Source organism: Copadichromis virginalis, linkage group LG19 (assembly GCF_057382275.1).
Source record: "Copadichromis virginalis isolate Kocher_CV1m ecotype Utaka linkage group LG19, C_Virginalis_male_GT1.1, whole genome shotgun sequence".
Lineage (NCBI taxonomy): Eukaryota > Metazoa > Chordata > Actinopteri > Cichliformes > Cichlidae > Copadichromis > Copadichromis virginalis.
In genome coordinates, this window is record NC_140636.1 from 23,811,643 (window position 1) to 23,825,360 (window position 13,718).

At 39.4% G+C, this 13,718-nt stretch overlaps 1 protein-coding gene and 2 long non-coding RNA genes across 3 annotated transcripts in view; 1 reads left to right on the forward strand and 2 right to left on the reverse strand.

Annotated features, from left to right (window-relative positions):
* LOC146686116 (uncharacterized) overlaps positions 1 to 13,718 on the reverse strand; it is a 130,768-nt gene that overhangs the window by 105,881 nt on the left and 11,169 nt on the right. The gene's annotated exons all lie outside the window — the stretch shown is intronic.
* frmd6 (FERM domain containing 6) overlaps positions 1 to 13,718 on the forward strand; it is a 59,617-nt gene that overhangs the window by 40,710 nt on the left and 5,189 nt on the right. Inside the window, exons 5-9 of the mRNA XM_085442285.1 lie at positions 7,976 to 8,052; positions 8,201 to 8,387; positions 9,537 to 9,692; positions 9,862 to 9,927; positions 10,620 to 10,688. Coding sequence (XP_085298411.1) covers positions 7,976 to 8,052; positions 8,201 to 8,387; positions 9,537 to 9,692; positions 9,862 to 9,927; positions 10,620 to 10,688 — 555 coding nt within the window. The remainder of the gene's footprint in view (positions 1 to 7,975; positions 8,053 to 8,200; positions 8,388 to 9,536; positions 9,693 to 9,861; positions 9,928 to 10,619; positions 10,689 to 13,718) is intronic.
* On the reverse strand, positions 86 to 3,680 carry LOC146686120 (uncharacterized). The gene is made up of 3 exons (XR_014916900.1): positions 2,315 to 3,680; positions 1,375 to 1,403; positions 86 to 835 (listed from the first exon to the last, which is right to left on the reverse strand). It is a non-coding gene; the product is annotated as an uncharacterized LOC146686120 (long non-coding RNA).

Here is a 13,718-nt window from a genome sequence, read left to right on the forward strand (position 1 = left end):
TTTGCAGCTTGTGACTTTTTCTGCTTCCTTGGCATTTTCACACACCTGTGTTTCTTAGGCTTTAGAAAATATGTTTATAAAATAAGAGTGGCACACACCAGGAGATGTTCTCTTTGTCTTTATATTTCAGTTTTTATTTGTCAGAAACAGTTGTCTTTCGTTTGACAGTTTGTTCTTCAGTCAAGAGAATATTATGCACTCTCTTTATTAGCTTGGCACAACTTAGCAGCAAGCGCAAAGTGAAAAACAGGTAGAGAGAAAATTTAGAAGAGAGAACAGGCAGAGCAGGAGAGACACGGCTGGGAAATCACAATCAAACCGTGAATTAGAGTTTTCTTTGTTTGTTCTCAGGTAGAGGCAATATATGCACTCCTTATTGCTTTAATGGCTTGGCGTTTTTCAGCAGCAAGCCAAGAGTGAAAAACAGGTAGAGAGAAAATTTAGAAGAGAGAACAGGCAGAGCAGGAGAGACACGGCTTGGAAATCAAACCGCAGATTTTTCTTTGTTTGTTCAGTTTGTTCATAGGTTGAGGCAAAATATGCACTCTTTATTGTTTTGTTGGCTTGGCGTTTTTCAGCAGCAAGCCAAGAGTGAAAAACAGGTAGAGAGAAAATTTAGCAGAGAGAACAGACAGAGCAGGAGAGACACGGCTTTGAAATCAAACCGCAAAAGGATTGTTGGTTTGGCAAAATTTCTCACAAACCACAGAGTGAAATACAGATGGAAAGAAGGCAGAGACAACAGGTGGAGCAAGACAGAGGACAGAGGGGTTGGGGGGTTGGGATGTGAGAGAGAAGACTGGAGATCTGGTCCTTGTTCTTCTTCTTCTACACACTGTGAACAAAAAAACAAGAAAAATATAATAATTTTATTAAAATAATATCACATGGTAATTGTATGAACTAATTGTGACTACTGAAAAAGGACAAAACAAATATTCAAGCTAAACTGTTGTCGGCTGCCATGTGCAAAAAGTTGCATAATTGGGCACTTTTTAAAATAATAAATATTTAATTAAATTCAGCAATAATATTTTTAAATATTCAAGCTAAACTGTTGTCGGCTGCCATGTGCAAAAAGTTGCATAATTGGGCACTTTTTAAAATAATAAATATTTAATTAAATTCAGCAATAATATTTTTAAATACAAATATGATTGAGTGAATCATTAACTAATCACATGTAGTGTGACTACAAAAATATACGAAAAAAAATATTTAGCCCAATTGTTAAGCTGCACTTGTGTGTATTTGTTATAAAATTGTGTTTAAAAGGTCTAGCAAAAACTTTGAACCCATCACTTTACAGTTTATATTATTCAGATTTTTTATTTTTATTTTGGTCTGCTTCTCTTACAGTATGTGCACACCTACCAGGCAAAGCACAGATGTCAGTCAAGTTCCTGAAAGTGTAAGAGGAGAAATAATATGTTAGTTGTCTGTACAGTGTTATCAGACTAACAGAAATACAAAGCCCACACGACATGATACACTGAACTTATAATTAGCAGGTTATAGAATAATACAGCACACTAAAAGACACAGCAGCCATTTTATAATTCAAACTAATTACCTGAAGTATTGCCACTTATGTAAGACTGTTAGACTGTTACTAGCCTTAGCATTCCAGCTAGCATTAGCACTTCAGTTAATGTTAGCACTGTAGCTAGCGTTAGCATTGCAGCTAGCGTTAGCATTGCAGCTAGCGTTAGCATTCTTACTGTTAAAACTGAGCCACAATGGCAATAATAAAGCTCATTTGTTACTTTTGACTCAGTGACTGCCAATAAATATCACAGGGATATCACAGGAATATTCTTTTTGTCAGTTAACAATTGCTAAGGCTAGTGTTAGCACTATAGCTGGCATTAGCATTAGCATTGAAGCTAGCGTTAGCATTTCAGCTAGCGTTAGCATTGCAGCTAGCGTTAGCATTGCAGCTAGCGTTAGCATTCTTACTGTTAAAACTGAGCCACAATGGCAATAATGAAGCTCATTTGTTACTTTTGTCTCAGTGACCGCCAATAAATATCACAGGGATATCACAGGAATATTCTTTTTGTCAGTTAACAATTGCTAAGGCTAGTGTTAGCACTATAGCTGGCGTTAGCATTAGCATTGAAGCTAGCGTTAGCACTGCTGCTAACAGCAAAACATCATAAACCTGTATAAATGATAGCGAAGGTTATTCTTTTTTTTTTTTCCTTTCTTTATTCTTTGAACTCTGTTGGACTTGATATGTGAGTTTAAATGTCAAACGTATTTTTACCATCATAAAAATAAAACACTGCAGTACTGATTGTATTGTACTTACCACAGCAGAGAGCAAAGCGGAATGACGACAGTTGGTCCAGTGATGGGTTAAAAACAGATGAGGCGTTCAGGTGGTGCTTGGAAATTTGAGCATCAGTTTGAACAGCATTAATGAGCATATACATGTCTGTGTGTTGGTCTGTGTGTGTGACAGACATAGAGAGATAGAGGGAAAAAATACACTATACTAGTGTACAAATTGGTACTTTTTGCCCAAGTATAAGCGAATGAGTGACATACAGAAAAACAGGGCAACTGGCATTAAATGAGCAAATAAAAAGTATTAAATCTTGAACTGTTTTGTGGGTTTTATTTTAAGACTACTTTGAGTGTATTCGTGGGGAGATAAACTATACAGACTATAAACAGAAACATTAAATGAGATTAGATTAGTTAAACGTTAGTTAAAAGGTGGGGAAATTAACTACAGACAGGTAGATGCTGTGAGCTTTAATTATCCAGTCAGAAAAGATTATTTTAAAGTCATCAACTGACTCCAGATCTGAAAAACCTGTGTGCAGAAGACAAGTCCACCAATACACAATCAGCTTGCATTTAGCAGGGCAATCAGAATGCTCTATTCAGTTGGCCTACACTAACTACTGACATACTATTTGTCTGAATTATTAACGGAGCCAAGATGCAGACTGCTTAAGTAGAGAGCGAGCTTTATTAACACGAAGGCAAAACAAACAGGAACGTGGTGTACAAAAAACACCTAAGAGTAACCTAAACTGGAAAAGGCTAAGCAAAAACAAACATGAAACAGAGATGCAGGGAGATGTAGAAAACATAGGGAAGCCACACAGGGCAACGGAGGGCGATACACAGATGAACCAGCCGCAAACACAAGGCTTAAATACACAGAGGGATAACGAGGGAATGAGACACAGAAGGAGGGCACAGCTGGGAGTAATCAGACATGATTGTCTGACATGTAATCTGAACACACTGAGATTGGACACGGACCTTCAACGTAAAACAGGAAACACACCGACAGAACAAAACCCACACAAACTTAACACAGACTAGGGAACACAGAACATAGGAACATGAAATGTGAAAAAGGAGCACAAAATCCCATAATAATAATAAACTTAAATATAAACAAGGAGTCACAGACTCTGGACAATGACACTATTATTCTGTGACCCCTTTCAAATCTGCTTAATGGCATCTGTTGGAAAAACTGCTTCTAAATCCAAAATTGTAATTCCTGTCAAGCCAGCTTTTAAACCATGGAGATCCAGAGGAATTTTTCTACACAACAGCATGTTCTTTATGTTCCCGCTGTCAAAAATGTGGTCACAGGAGTAATTTAAAAGGTGGGGTCTTTTCTGCTGTTGAGACAAACTCCTGACTGAAAACAATGTATTTCTATGGGTCAGTTAGGAGGTTATCTATCTACTTGGATCTACACAGTTCAAAAAGTTTACATCTCAATGTTTTGAAAGACACGGTGTTGGAAAGAGAACAACAATGGCTACGTTTTGAGGGTAAAAATTATAATAGTATATTATAACAGCAGCAGTTGAAAGAGAAGTGTTTAATATGAATCTTGGCACAGTGGCAGGCAGAGCTCGTTAAGCAGGCAGGTGTGAGCCTGGTTGCTATAGTGACTGCACCCAATGGCTCCATACACACGACACAGACATGCACCTCACTTTTGCTGCTTAAAATGAACAGAAAAGTCAGGCCGAAACAAATCGTTCCCAAATTAAAAGTACAAGTCGTATTGACAAAATTCTTTCACCGTGAGCGACAGCAGCTTCTAGTCTACCGAATTCTCAGTTTTCATGCCTGTGGAGTTTATTATATGGACGTGGTGACAGTGGAAAGACACCATGCTCTTCTGATTTTCAAACGAACCTTCTGAGCCATTTTAACATTAGAGTCTATGGAAGAGTTGGAAGGAGGAGGCTGTGCATTGGTGACATTTATGAAAGAACCGTAACACCTAGGACAATAGTAAACACATTGGATGAAAGAGGACAGCCATGGCTACGTTTTGAGGGTAAAATCATACCTGTAGAGCAAACGCTGTGGACACAGCAGCAGTTTTAAAAAAGATTTTAAGATTAATTTTTTTGCTCCTCTCACTCTAGCAGTTGAGCTGCCTCACTCTAGCCCCAACATTCCGTCCCATACACACCCATTATAAACTCTGAAACGGGTGAAAAAACATCATGAAACTTAAACTGGAACTGAAGAAAAAGTATAATAGATATTGAAAAGATAAATACAAGTTGAATAGTTGAATGTCTTGTCTTCGTTTTAAAGTTTGAATGGTGGCTCTATGTCAATGTATGTGGAAGTAGTAAGAGTATAAAAATGAGTAAGTTGAATGAGAATTTGAAGGGTCTCCCCATTGAAATACATGGGAAATTTTTGTTGAATAAAGTTGAATAAAATTAAAAATATAAATGTTAAAAATGAGAAAATTAGAAGCAGTCATGTCCAAAAGAATAGGAATCTAACGATGTTTGAATGGTTTTTCTAAGTTGAACGGTTTTGAAGGAGTAGGCTTTGAAAAAACGTACGGAAAAATAAAATATAATAATAATAATAATAAAGATTAGAATAACAATACTGTGAATGCTTTTCAAGCATTCACACTAATAATAAAGATTAGAATAACAATACTGTGAATGCTTTTCAAGCATTCACACTAATAATAACTAGAAAGTGCATTTTCTGAAGAAACTGCAGTGTGAATGCTTGAATCTGAATGTATGGACTGAAATGAATTAATTGCTGAATTTTGAGTTAAAAATTTTGAATGAGATAAAAAAACAAAAAAACAACCTGAATTTAACCTGAAAACAAAAGTGCTGAACTGCTAAAAGCTGAAGGTTACACAGAAGAAGAAGTTGGAAAAAAGCTGAAAATGTTTTAATTGTAAATTAGAAAAACCTAAGAAATGAGAAAAGAACATTTAGAGTCAGAAAACATCTGAAAGAATATTAAAAGGTCATATTCTTTGAATCACTGAATGACTAAAATGTGATCCCTCCACTTGGACCCACACAGTTTAAAAAGTTTACATCTCTGAGCTTTGAAAGACAAGATGTTGGAAAAAGAACAACGATGGCGACGTTTTGAGGGTAAAATGATGGCTTTAACACTGTGGACACAGCAGCAGTTGAAAGAGAAGTGCTTAAGATGAATCTTGGCACAGTGGCAGGCAGAGCTCGTTAAGCAGGCAGGTGTGAGCCTGGTTGCTATAGTGACCGCACCCAATGGCTCCATACACACGTACACAGACATGCGCCTCACTTTTGCTGCTTAAAATGAACAGAAAAGTCAGGCCCAAACAAATTCTTCCCAAATGAAAAGTACATGTCGTATTGACGAAATTCTTTCACCGTGAGCGACAGCCATGTCTAGTCTACCTAATTCTCAGTTTTCATGCCTGTGGAGTTTATTATATGGACGTGGTGACAGTGGAAAGACACCATGCTCTTCTGATTTTCAAACGAACCTTCTGAGCCATTTTAACATTAGAGTCTATGGAAGAGTTGGAGGGAGGAGGCTGTGCATTGGTGACATTTATGAAAGAACCATAACACCTAGTACAATAGTAAACACATTGGATGAAAGAGGACAGCCATGGCTACGTTTTGAGGGTAAAATCATACCTGTAGAGCAAACGCTGCAGACACAGCAGCAGTTTTAAAAAATATTTTAAGATTAATTTTTTTGCTCCTCTCACTCTAGCAGTTGAGCTGCCTCACTCTAGCCCCAACATTCCGTCCCATACACACCCATTATAAACTCTGAAACGGGTGAAAAAACATCATGAAACTTAAACTGGAACTGAAGAAAAAGTATAATAGATATTGAAAAGATAAATACAAGTTGAATAGTTGAATGTCTTGTCTTCGTTTTAAAGTTTGAATGGTGGCTCTATGTCAATGTATATGGAAGTAGTAAGAGTTTAAAAATGAGTAAGTTGAATGAGGATTTGAAGGGTCTCCCCATTGAAATACATTATAAATTTTTGTTAAATAAAGTTGAATAAAATTAAAAATATAAATGTTAAAAATGAGAAAAGTAGAAGCATTCATGTCCAAAAGAATAGGAATCTAACGGTGTTTGAATGGTTTTTCTAAGTTGAGCGGTTTTGAAGGAGTGAGATGCCAAAAAACGTACGGAATATATAATAATAATAATAATAATAATAATAATAAAGATTCGAATAACAATACTGTGAATGCTTTTCAAGCATTCACACTAATAATAATAAAGATTACAACAACAATACTGTGAATGCTTTTCAAGCATTCACACTAATAACCCAATAATTATCCTTATTGCTGTTTTAGAGGAGCAGTGCTTCAAAGGATAGTTGCAGATTTCTGTCAGCATCTGCAGATTATACAGTACAAATAAAATGTTCTCGTTTCTCCAACGTTGTCTTCCCAACAGTTTCACTGACATCTACACTGGATGGCCAGGAAGCGTTCGCGATGTCTTCTCGGGCGCTGATAATTGGCGTCTGTCTTGTGTCAGTGGCGTAAAAGACGGATTTAATGCGACATGACCGTTCAAGCAGCAGTCGCTTTCAAAAACATCGGATATGTATCGGATTCAGGACCACATACGAAAGTGACCCAGGTCGGATTTGTAAATATCGGATTTGTGCCGTTCACACTGTCATAGCATGATCAGATATGGGTCGCATAGGGTAAAAAAATAAATAAATAAATAAATCTGATTTGATGCGCTTTCGCCTGCAGTGTGAACAGAGCCTTAGATTGACTTTATCTTGTAATTGTCTGACCAAGCCTGTGAATAGAGAGGTTAACAGGGTAGATGCCTGGAAAATTCACAGGTGGGGAAATCCTTAACCAAAATCAAATGGATTATTTTCAGTAGATACAAAGCATCTGATGCAAAGAGTTTCCTTTTATCTCCTCCATATGTGAAAGAGCAACTCTGCACGGTATCAGGATTATATCCCAATTCCCCTTACATTATCTAGAGCTCATGTGTAAAATTGGCTCACCAAAGTCCTTCTCTGGATTTAGACAGTATTAATGTCTTTGCCCTGTTCATTGCAGAGTAACTGTGATGTTAAGTTCAGGGCTGTTGGGATCAGTCTGCTGTAAGACTCCTTGTTCGAGGCTGAAGATAGAGGAGTTCTTTATCAGTCTACTGGCTTTTCTTGACAGTTGTCATATTTCAGAATGAATTTGGATCACATGCCTGTCGGTGGTATTGCTCTAAACATATAAAGTGCTTAAAACATTTGCACAGTACTGCATGCACCTGGAGATTTGTGCAGAATCTCTGGCTGTAACACCAGATGCAGCTGTGTGCACTGGCAATAGTGTCTGTACATCCAAGATGGTACCACACCTGGAAACCTCAGTCTAACGATTAGACTTCAGGGAGTTGCTGTGTTAGGTTGTCAAACTAGCCAGGCTAGCTGTTTAATGCCAGTGTTAATGCCAAGTTGGTCAACATCTGGGCATGAGACGTGGTAATGAGCTTCCCTTCTCACTTCCAAGTATTACAAAAACTTAGTAATTACTTAAGTAATTACCTGTTGCTCCTTTACTATAGAGTCAATCCAGTTCATTTTTGTAGATTGATTATAATCGGTCAGTGATGCTGGTTGTAGTATATAAACACATTTTTCCACATGTGGCTTTTGCAGGGCATTGATCAGTTTGGGCCTCCAATGATCATTCACTTCAGAGCTCAGTATTATGTTGAGAATGGACGATTGATCAGGTCAGTAAAGCCTCTTGCTTGTTTATTTGCATGCTGAGTCAAGTAATATGTGTGAATAATGAGGATATTTGTATAGACTCACAAAGATCATTCCGTTTAGCCCCAGTTATCCTTAAAGCTGGCTGAATCTGCTCTTTCTGCCCTGCAGCGATCGGGTGGCCAGGTACTACTACTACTGGCACCTTAGGAAACAGGTGCTTCTCTCTCAGTGTATCCAAAGGGAGGAGGCCTACTTCCTCTTGGCAGCCTTCGCCCTGCAGGCTGACCTCGGCAATTTCAAACGAAACAAGCACTTTGGGAAATACTTTGAACCTGAAGCGTACTTCCCCCCATGGGTGAGTCTGTCTAACATGTACTGCATTTGGAACGTACTGTATGTCAAACCTAAGTTATGATTTAAGATAAATGACTATTATCCTGCACACTCACAGGCTGTTCTGAATTTATCACTGATAGTTAGTTGCCTTAGTATCACATACAGAAGTTGAAGTATAGTCTCTCTTACTTAAATGGATATCATTTGATTATTTTAAAATATTACTTTCATTACATATGAATGTTTTAGCTTTTGTTTGACTTCTGTGGTTCTAAGACCATATTTCTTATGCATTAGGTGATACTATGTTATGTGAGGAGTTATGTGTTTTGACTGGCAACATCCTAATTTAATTGCCATCTGGTGGAAAGCTTTGGCATATGCATAAAAATCTTAGAAGTGATGTTAGAAGTTGGAAACAAGCTGTCAGATGTGGATAGCCTGCCGGAAATAAGACTGAAAGAAGAACACAAACTGCTGTATCACTAGCTGAGAAGCTACAGGTACAGTGGGCATTATGTTAAAATGAGATTTTAGGCTGTCAAGCAGTGTTCCTGGCCTGCAGGGTGTAGAATATGTTTTAGCACCTTTCATTAGTCATGCTGACCAAACACTTAGCAACAGCTCCATAGCCTAGCATGGAAAATAATGAGAACTGGAACACTTCGGTTTATTTTTGTGCCAGAAAGTAGCACACGCACTTTTTAAAAAAACAAAATCTTTCGAAGCACATAAGACGTGTCTATTCTGGCATCACTGCCTCCCCAACCACTACTACCATCCCTCTGAATATGGCAGCCACACCCATCTGATTGCCCCCACTTCCCGTCATTAGCCTCCTACCTCCTTATCACTACTCGGAGCCAGCAGTGACAGGAAATTGTTGGAAATGAACAGCGTACGCTCCCCTCTGTAAATCTTGCCCAGATTTAGGTGCTTAGAAAGCTTACTAAATCTTCAAAAAGGGGCTCACAAAGCTTAGCGCGTGTGTTTCCGGTTGCTGCCTCTGGCTCTCTCTCAGTCTCTTTAGGTTGACATCTGTTTGCCCTGCGGCAGGCAGCTTCATCACCCTCATCAACCTAAGCCGCCAGTCGGTTGTAATAACTCAGCACAACTTCAGGGCAGCCAAGCCTGACGACTATCCCCCTCTCTCCCTCTCCTTACTCAGGTGATAGCCAAGCGTGGCCGTGAGTACATTCTGAGGCATATCCCAAACATGCACAAAGACCAGTTTGCTCTCACGGCTTCAGAGGCACACCTCAAGTATATCAAGGAGTGCGCCCAGCTTGATGATGTCACAGTCCACTACTACAGACTCTATAAGGTGAAAAATGCCTCTAATCAATCTAGTTTCTGACCAAGATAGTGATATGTTGTATGTTATATTGCTATGTCATGGCTAGGCAAAGATTATATGCATGGACTGCTGGTTTGATTTCAGCCTTTTCTCCTTAATTTCCCCCTCTTATCGTGTAACTTAATATTTTCAACAGGACAAGAAAGAAGTCGAAGCATCTCTTACATTGGGCCTGACTTTACGTGGTATTCAAATATTCCAGGTATTGTTCCTTAATTAGAAATCAACATAGCTACTTTTTTTGTATTCTTGTATACATACAGTTAGGCTTTAACACAAAATAACATAACCAGACAAAATCATATCCAGAAATAATAAATATTTTTTTATTTTGTTTAATTTATGAAACCAAGTAATCCAAAAATATTGAACTTTATTAGTGTAATTTCTTTTCAGATTTCAGGTGGTTTTGCCTTCAGTGCCTTTCATAAGGTTTCATGCTTTACATTAACTTAATAGGACTCATGTATGCTATCATCATGAATCGCACCTGGAAACCACTTGGTGACCATCTGGCAACCAGAGGCAGCAAGGAAAAAAGGTTTATTCCCTGACTGGTTGACAAGTGGTTGCTGGAAGTTGCTTGCCCTGCACCAATCACCTCTGTGTGATTGCTTTGGTTGCAAACAGATTGCTGTGGTTGAAAGAATCTTGCATTGAAGATGCAAACTTTGCTTTGAAGACTCTTATATCAGTTAAAGTGGCAGGGAAATTATGCAATCGTTAGTGACCAAAGCAAACATTTTTTGGTGCAGCACCCTGTTTACAACCAGTTTTACCTGGCAATAGCCAGCAGCCACTCACCAAATGGTCAGTGAATATACAATATACATTCTTTGTTTACTTTGATTTGTAATAAGTCGACATCCATGCATTTGTGTTTCTGTGTTGCAGAATGTCGGGTCTGTGAGGCAGCTGTTGTACGACTTCCCTTGGACCAATGTGGGAAAACTGGTATTTGTGGTGAGTCAGATATCTCATCAAAACACGTAGCCCAGAGAAATGTTCTTCACAGGTCCTGCAATTTACCTTTTTGGATTTAAAAAGAAAAATCATTTCAGTGATGATGAAACGCAAACATTCCCTTGCTTATGGCGATGTACGTGAAAGCCCAGCTCCTGCTTAGGGTCACAGAAATTTTTACGTGAAGATTTTTTCCTCTTTGCGGCTTTTTTATCTTAGTCCTCTGGAACTAATCAGGGATTTAAAGAGACTTTCCTTGCACACGTACACATGCAGAGCCACATACTGTAAACTACAGGCCTTTTTTCATCTAATGAGCAGCAGGATTTTCTGTTTCATGATATACATGCCCCTCGATTCATCCATTTTGATCAGTTATCACTGTGGTCCCTGTGCTCTGTAAAGGAAATCCTGTTAAATCTCCTCATCTCTGCTCTGACTCAGCTTGCTGTTAAGCTGAGCGCTGCAGCAATTTACTTCCATAGGGTTTCTGTTATCACAGGAGAGCAGAGAAGCTTACTGTTTATCTGTTTCACTCTTGACAGCTTCATGTTTTCTGCCAGCCTGTTATTAATCACAATCCCAAGAGGTCTTTATTGCTCATCACAGCTGTTACACAAAAATGGGCTCCTTGTGACTCTAAATTTGGCTGTTTTGTTGTGTTGAGGCAGACTTTACAGGCTGTAAGGTCTCTGAGAAATGTGGTTTCTTTGTCCCAGAAAGTTGAAGGTCTTGGTCTCAGACTGGGTTTTAGTTTGGTCTAATTTCGGAGTAAGCAGCCGTCGTATCTGCTGCACAGTTCACGGTGGAGACTTCCTGTTTTCCACAGTCTTGTTTTTTTGGGTGGTTTTCTTGCGTCTGCCATCTACACCGTCGTGACAGTGAACAAGCCATGGCGTGGCTGTGGTTTGACTGAGACCCAAAAGGCCTCTGTAGGCCCTGTCCCACCCTTTTTCTGAATAACAGGCTTTCTCCTCTACCCCACCCGCAAGTCACGGCATCCTGCATTGCTGCCATCACCCGCTGCAGCTACAGGCAAGCCAGAGAAGGATGCAAGCAAAGGGGCGCATGGGTCAATAAGCACCAGATGTTGTGATGATTTTAGGGGGATTTCCGATTCAGTATTTGGCTTTTGGAATTGCTAAAACTCCCCCTTTTTTGTATAAAAGTTTAACGCAGGAAGGGTAGAGTATGCTCTTGGTTCACTAATGCAACAGGGTGGAATTCTGGGTTTTTCTGAGGGAATAAGTTGCATTTAGATTTTTCTTGAGCCAGTGAGCATTTCATCTCCTCCCCTTGAAAGCTGAAATTAAGTAATTGCCTTTATGTCCTGTGCTCTTGGATCTCAGGCCAGCTTTTGCTTCGCTACTGCTCTGGTTGATGCTGGTCTGTATGAGGAGTTGTTGGTGTTGCTGGGAGATTTCGATGTGTGTGGCCTGCTCGGGAGGTCTTTTTTCATGTAACGATTCAGAAAGTTGTCCAGCAGCTTTAGATGACCCGATCATGTACAGTGCACAGATCAGGAAAAGCTGTGGCTTCTGAAAACCTCTTAACAGCCTGCCACTCGACACCAGTCTGCTCTTTGCTGTGTGTGTTTGTTCTTGAATAGAGTTACCGTCACACAAGCTGTTCATCCACTATACCTGCTGCTGGGTGTTGGATTATTTTTGCCTACTTAAAACCTGACTGAGATATTATTCTACTAAAGAAAAAAAAAGAAAGAAGAAGCACCCCTCACAGAGTCATAAATACTGATGCCATAATCAAAACCAAACATATCCCACACATCCCTCTTCATATTAATCATCCATAGACCTGCTGCACAGAGTTCAACTTAAAGATAAATGCCTGTTGAACAAACGATGCAGCATCAACACTCAAAGCATGTTTGAAGAGCGTGTCTCCCATCTCCTCTTTTCTTTTTACTAATTATCATTTTTCAGCTGTCAGTACTGATACTGGCCGATATATTCGCAGGGTGTTTGTATAGATGTCTATGGGAATACAAACCTGCTCTTTTGCCTCAATAAACTCTTTTCTGATGAGCTAATGGTCTCAATCTCTAGTTTTAAGTCTTATTATAAAGGGTGATGTTACTTTTCTAAAATATGGCTTCATTAGAATGAAAAAGGAAGAAAGAATTAGTGTGTGGTTTAGGGTTGGCCTACCGTGTGACATTACTACCCTAATAGCCATTTTCCATTAATACCTACTCGGGTTGGCTTGGAACAGCTCGAGATGATTTTTAGAGTTTTCCATTAGGCGATTGTACCTGGTACCAGGTAAATTTTTAGTACCTACTCGACTGGGGTTCCAAGCAATCCAAGTAACATCAACAGACTTCATGCCACCAAATGACTAGTCAGTGACGTTGTTCGATAAGTCACCTTCACGAAAATCAAAACAGCTATTTTTGAAACCCAGCAACAAAGGAAATGGTTACACAGAAACAATGCCATAGTCCCGGAGTCTGACCAAAGGCCACAGACCGAGCTGCAGGTATACCATCGCCTCGACGTCCACCTTTGTTGTAGTGTTCGAAACGCTTGGCTGCATTGCTATAATGACCCTTCGCACATTTAGGTGGTACTCGATTGCAATGGAAAATGAGTCAAGCCGAAGTGTCATCAAGCTGATCCGGTTATGTAGTAATGGAAAACGGGCTCAAGAGCGTGTACTCTTCATTGTCACATACGGACAGCTAAAATACTCCATTCAAGACTTCACACCTGAACCTCGCAAAACCAACAGCTGATGTGACAGCCACATAAAATCTTTTGTACGCAGTATGCGGTTGTTATCCATTATTCTCCCCTCTGCCTATAAATAAAAGGAGCTCGAACCAAACAAAACAGTGGATGGTTCAAAGGTTTAAGATAAAAGCATTGCCTGGGAAGAACAATTAAGAGTTCACAGAGAAGAGATTTAATGCTCAGCATCAGCTGCCTCCTCCTTGGACTCACCGAGTTCGCCTCGTTCACACCTGGCTGCTGCCCAGTACGACTTCACTGTTTTAGTGGTGGTTTCTTG